This window comes from Echinops telfairi, unplaced genomic scaffold, assembly GCF_000313985.2.
Source record: "Echinops telfairi isolate 266 unplaced genomic scaffold, ASM31398v2 ScPeMD7_25;HRSCAF=90, whole genome shotgun sequence".
NCBI classification, from domain to species: domain Eukaryota; kingdom Metazoa; phylum Chordata; class Mammalia; order Afrosoricida; family Tenrecidae; genus Echinops; species Echinops telfairi.
Window position 1 is genome coordinate 32,932,462 of NW_022103922.1, and position 6,337 is coordinate 32,938,798.

At 37.9% G+C, this 6,337-nt stretch overlaps 1 protein-coding gene across 4 annotated transcripts in view; it reads left to right on the forward strand.

Moving 5' to 3' along the window:
• Nucleotides 1-6,337, forward strand: part of UNC13B (unc-13 homolog B) — a 217,106-nt gene that overhangs the window by 59,788 nt on the left and 150,981 nt on the right. For all 4 annotated transcript variants that reach the window (XM_045289169.1, XM_004712397.3, XM_045289170.1 and 1 more), the window contains exons 3-4: nucleotides 938-1,037; nucleotides 5,859-5,976. In XM_045289169.1, coding sequence (XP_045145104.1) covers nucleotides 938-1,037; nucleotides 5,859-5,976 — 218 coding nt within the window. The remainder of the gene's footprint in view (nucleotides 1-937; nucleotides 1,038-5,858; nucleotides 5,977-6,337) is intronic.

Genomic DNA, 6,337 nt, shown 5'->3' on the forward strand with positions numbered 1-6,337 from the left:
AAGCCCCAGACATCAGGTCCTCATTTTTCCCCTCTCTCCCCGCTGCCTTCTTCCCTCATGAGCCCTTGATAATTTATAAATTTTTATTTTGTCTTATCTTGGGCTATATACCTAGGAATGGAATTGCTGGATTGTATGATATTTCTGTTTCTAGTTTTTAAGAAAGTTCCATGCCGCTTCCCATAGTGATGTACCATTTTATGGTCCCATCAGCACCAATCTCCCCACTACCTCATCAGTTCATTTTTTTTGATCAGGGTCATTATTACCAGGGTGAGATGGTAGTTTTGACTTACATTTTTGTAATGGCTAGTTATCATAAGCATCTTTTAATGTGCTTGTTAGTGAATGTGAATGTCTTTTTTGGTGAAGTGTGTGTTAATGCCTTTTACTTACTTTAAAATTAGAGAGTTTGTCCTTTTGTTGTTGCAGTATTGGAGTTTTCTATACAATTTAGAATTGAGGTCCTCATTTGGTATGTCATTGCCACATTTTTTTTGCCAGTCTGTAGGTTCTCTTTTTACTGTTTAATAAAATCTTTTGATGAACATAAATATTTCACTTTTAGGAGGGCTCAGTTATATATGTTAGAATAAGAAATATTAATGTATTACCTGTGTTGTATCATGGAATTTTTGCTTTAGCTTATACTCATGTTTGTAAGGGGGTATGTGTATCTACTAGGTCAAATAGAATATATAGTTCTTAAAGTAATTTGAAAAATATTTTTTTAGATGCCTTAGAGGATAGTCCATGTTTTTGTATATTTTTACAACTACTATGTCTTGAATGGTACTGTACTGTACAGCATATAATTTCTTTTTCCACCTTCTACCTGTGTAACTTTCTTTTAGATATCACTTCATTCTGAGGACTGTGAGATTTGGGTAACAACCTAAGCACTAATATTATATCTTTGTTTTGAATTTTTCAAAAGATAAATTTAATACATATGTGACCCTGAAAGTGCAGAATGTGAAGAGCACCACTATAGCCGTTCGAGGGGATCAGCCAAGCTGGGAACAAGATTTCATGTTGTAAGTACTGTGCAGCAGCAGCAGCAGCAGCAGCAGCATGCCAACACATTCCATCATCTTTCCAAGGGGATCAGGGTGGACCCAACCATTAGAAACTCCTGATTTTATGTATGTGTAAGATTTCTTGGTTATGTCAACATTGTTAACTCTCTGTTTTGAAAACCACAGGGTTACATGAACAAACAAAGGGTGTGGTAGGTGAAATACGGTCGCAATTTTGTTTTCTTATGGCTTTCCAATCTAGTCTTAGAAATGAATCATGAATGCAAGTACACTCTCAAGTTATGTAGTTGAAAAGTACTCTGCAGTAATATTTTCCAGTGGTCAGAATCAGGATATAGTATAACATATTTAGCCTGATATTAAATATAACTTCATTTTCTTCAATTCTTAGCAGATGCCTTGAAGGAGAGTGTTTGTGTGTGTGAGACTGAGAGTATGTGTTATGTACCTCAGTCATCTGCTTTAGAAAATAAGGCTGTGCTTACAATGTTTTTGTCTTAGAAAGGAAAATGTTGTACACCTAATTAATAAAAATGAGAAAACAAGATTCGTTTTTTAGATACAAAATTAGTCTACTGTGACTGTAGGGGCTATCTTGAAAGCTTTTATTTTCTTTAGAATGTTTTTATTTTTAGGTATTTTCCTGCTTTTGAAAAAAGGAAACAGGCGGTGGGGGGGGGGGCTATTCAGAAAAAAAGAAAAAAGGCAACAGGCACAGAAGCTCATTTTGACATGCTAGACAAATCACTTCATTTCTCGGAGTGCCAGTTTCTTTATCTGTAAAGATTTACTGTACAGATACTTACGGTACTTACAAGGTTACACTGCTTATAAGGTTACACTTAAGGAAAGGGTCGAGTGAGAAAATGTATGTACAATTACTCTTCAAGTTTTATAGTGCAGCTTAGAGAGAGGTGGGAATGATTGTCATTTTTGTGGGAAAGCATTTTAACTTTCTTAGTTTTTATTATATTAGATATTATTTAGGACACTATTGTAGTAGTTAAGGGTAAGCATATGAAAGCTTGGGATAAGATAATAGCAGAGGGGATAGAGAGAACATATGAATAGAAGAAATTAAGAATAAAATTTTTGTCTTAGGTGATTGAGTGGATATAGTGTGATACTCCTAGGGATAGAGGTTAGTAAGTTCAGTTATGGGTAAGATCATATACAAGAAAGATTGGAAGAGAGGTACAGAATATAGGACCATTAAGTTAGGCACTGCAAGATGAAGTCTGGGTTGGAGAAATATTTCGGTCAGTTGAAACTAAAGGTGTCAATGAGCAAGTGTAGGGAAGAATTTGTGGGGTAAGAAAGGGACCCGGGTTATACCCTCAGAGCACCAGTGTTTAAGGACCAAGGGGCAAGAAGGAATGAGCTGAGGTAGAAGCCAAGAGAGAACTGGCGTTCTTGAAGCAAGAACCCAAAGGTGTCATGTGCTTCTCTGTTTGCCTCCCTCCCACCATGCTAACCTCCATTCTCTGTTAGGGTGACAGGAGAGTGTGCCCACTCATGCCTCTTTTTACACAAAACCCAGCTGTGAACGAATTACAGTCTCTTCCTGTACCATACTTAGCAGTCTAGGTCAAGCTGTCAAAGGCCACTAGCTACTTTACGTATTATCTTAAAATGCTATTTAGGAGTTGCTTTGGGAATATTTCTTTCTCAGATTCAAAGGAATGACACTTCAGAAAGATTTGTGGGTATTGTTTTGTACATTTCCCATGGCACATTGATTAATTAGACTGAAACATTGTGACAGAAAGATTAGTTTCCCTACTATGATCACAGTGACTTATTGACTGGCTGGGTTGCCTTCTTTGTGGCTTTGAACAACTCCTCATGTAGTTTGGAAGATTTTAGAGACAAGAACTAACTCTTTTTTTTTTTTTTTTCGCTGATTTCTCAACTGGTATTTTCTTTTTTTTTTTTTTAATGGGCAACTGTATTTTAATTTTCTTTTCTTTTTTTTTAAAACATTTTATTAGGGGCTCATACAACTGTTATCCCAATCCATACACACATCAATTGTGTAAAGCGTATTTGTACATCATTTCTCAAAACATTTTCACTCCATTTAAACCCCCGACATTAGGTCCTCATTTTTCCCCTCCCTCCCCGCTCCCCCCTCCCACATGAGCCCTTGATAGTTTATAAATGGGTATTTTGTCATATCTTGCCCTGTCCGACTAGAACTAACTCTTAATTGATGTGACTCCCCCCAAGTACAGTCATATATATTAGCCATATGTATCAATTAAATGGATGACCCCATTAGTGTATTCTGTGGTCTATTTTATTGATATAAATGGGAAATTTTTCTTTCCTTCATTTTTTTAATATATTGGACATAAATGGTTATACTCTTACACCCAAAATTTGTGAATCTGAGAACATTTAATAATACAGTAGAACATTTAATAATACAGTAAAAGCCAACTTTTTCTAAAGCATGAAGTTTAATTTTCTACATGTGATGAGAAGTTCTCACTTTTCCTGAAAAGGCCTTTCTCCTTTTTCTGTTGCTGCAGAAATTGGCCTTTTACATTTCCCTTGCTTTTCTTACACATCTGCTTAAGTAACCTTGTATTTCAATTAGAACGTCAGGAGGAAGCATTTAGCATTAATAATAAGCATTTGCATGTTTCATCTTAAGATACAACAATGTGAACAACAGAGATTGAAACTCGATGGTGAGTTGGGCATAGAATGCCTGTTGGAGTTTGATCAAGTGCAGTGTAGCTGAGAGGAAGTACAAAGAGCTGAATGAAGGTTGAACATGATAGTGGGACAGGAGGAAAGTAAAAGGAAATAGAGGAAAGAACTAGGAGGCAAAAGACATTTATAGAGGTATAAACATAGGCATGTACTTAAGTAAATATATTAATATATAATGATAGGGATATAGGTCTGTGTACATTTTTATTTGTTACATATTTATTTGTTAAGTATCAAGGTATCAGATGGACATTGGACCCCTACTCAAGTCTTCCCTCAATGCAAGAATACTTTGTTCTAATAGCCTGGCATTCTGTGATGCTCACCTTCCCGACATGATCGTTGAAGACAAAATGAGTGCATAAGCAAATGTGGTAAACAAAGCTGATGGTGCCAGACTATTAAAAGATATAGTGTCTGGGGTTTTAAAGGCTTGAAGTTACACCCAGCGGCCATCTAGCAGGGAAGTAACAAAACCCATATGGAAGAAGAACACCAACTCTTGTTATTACGAGGTGTCTATGGGATCAGGTATTGGACATCAGAAGACCCAAAAGAAATTATTTCAATGCAAACGAGGGGGGTCGGAATGGAGACCCAAAGCCCATCTGAAGACAGTTGGCCATCTCCTCATATAGAAGGATCATGAGCCAGCCAGGGTGCAGTAAGCACAACAAAACACGTAACATTCCTCTAGTTCTTTAGTGCTTCCTCCCCAGCACTATCATGACCCCAGTTCTACCTTACAAATCTGGCTAGACCAGAGCATGTGCACTGGTACAGATAAGAGCTCTCGACACATAGAATCCAGGACAGATAAACCCGTCAGGATCAGTAATGAGAACAGTAATACCATGAGGGTAGGGGGAAGGTGGGGGAAGAAGGGAGAGAAAGAGGGAACTGATTGCATTGATTGATGTACATACACCCCCCCCAGGGGGGTATGAATAACAGAAACATGAGTGAAAGGAGACAGTGGATGGTGTAAAATATGGGAATTAAAATAACTTACAAATTATCAAGGGTTCATGAAAGTGGGAGAGGGAGGGAAAAAAGAGGAGCTGATACCAAGGGCTCAAGTAGAGAGAAAATGTTTTGGAAATGATGGCAACATATTTACAAATGTGCTTGATACAAGTGATATATGGATTGTTATAAGAGCTGTAAGAGGAGCCCCCAACAAAATGATTTATTAAAATAAAATAAAAAAGATATAATATCTGCTTTAACACTACCAAGCAGGTATCGTGCCTTATGTGGTACTGGTTTTGCTAAGTGGTTATCTGGCTCTTTATGGAATGACATCAAACAATTTGTTTCAGTTATGATTACATCATTAAGATAATCATTTGTTTATGATTGCGATAAATAACCCTTGTGCTTATCACTAATTTGTGATACTTATTTTGTTCCTGGGTGATAGTGCCTATCAACTGATAATGACTAATGAGTCTTCCAGGGGCCGTGTGCTGTCAACCCTCACCCAGCTCTCACTGCATGTACCCTCAAACTGATAGGTTCTCCAAGACCCATTGCATTTTGCTTGAATTCCCTTTCATAAATCTTATGACTAGAATTAATCATTTCCCAAATGTTTCTTGCATACAATCAATAGATGAAGGTTGGGGCCTTATCAGCGTTAGCAATAAAGCATAGAAAACTGTTCTTGAAAGGTTCAGATTTTAGACAGGCAAGCCTGGCAGAAATGCTCATTACTGCCAGGGTTGATTTGCTTGACTTCATTCCTTGTGATACTGCATTAGTATAACCATGCTTGTATCTCTGAAAGGAAGGAAGGACCAACTGACAAAAGCAATTAAAAAATTATTTTATCGGGAGGTTGTGCAACTCTTATCATAATCCATCCATCCATCTATTGTGTCAAGCACATTTGTACCTTTGTTGGACAAAGGCAATTTTTAATGGATGCTTTATACAGGTTTCTAGTAACCTCAAAGTTGCAGCCTTCTGGGATGTTTTGATTTTCCTTGATGATAAGATCCCGGTGAGGAATTTTCAAGGTTTAGCAAAAGAGGAAATATAACTGCTTCTTTCATATTATGTGGTTTTCCTCAAACGATTTTCTTCTTCCCTTAGTGAGATTAGTCGCCTGGACCTGGGTCTAAGTGTGGAGGTGTGGAACAAAGGACTGATCTGGGACACCATGGTGGGGACTGTGTGGATTGCGCTGAAGACTATTCGTCAGTCAGATGAGGTCAGTCAGTGCTTTTCCTGTTTGGAGGTATGGTTCTAGCCCTGGCTAGTCCATCTGAGTTCTACTACAGCTAGTATTCTTCCACATGTCTCAGATGTCCGGTGTCCTTTCTAATTAGAAGGGTGTGCAGCCAGCTCAAAGGCTCAGGGATTCTGTTTAAGTCAGGTCACTCTTAACACTGTGACTGAGGTACAGAGGAATCAGAGAACATCTTCAGTCAAATCAAGTAGATTGCCCCTTCTGTGTGTGTGTGTGTGTGTGTGTGTGTGTGTGTGTGTGTGTGTTAGAGAGAGAGACACCCCATGTGTGTTTCTCTGTGTGTGTATGTGGTATTCTGTACTTTCCTCTGTACATCCCTCCC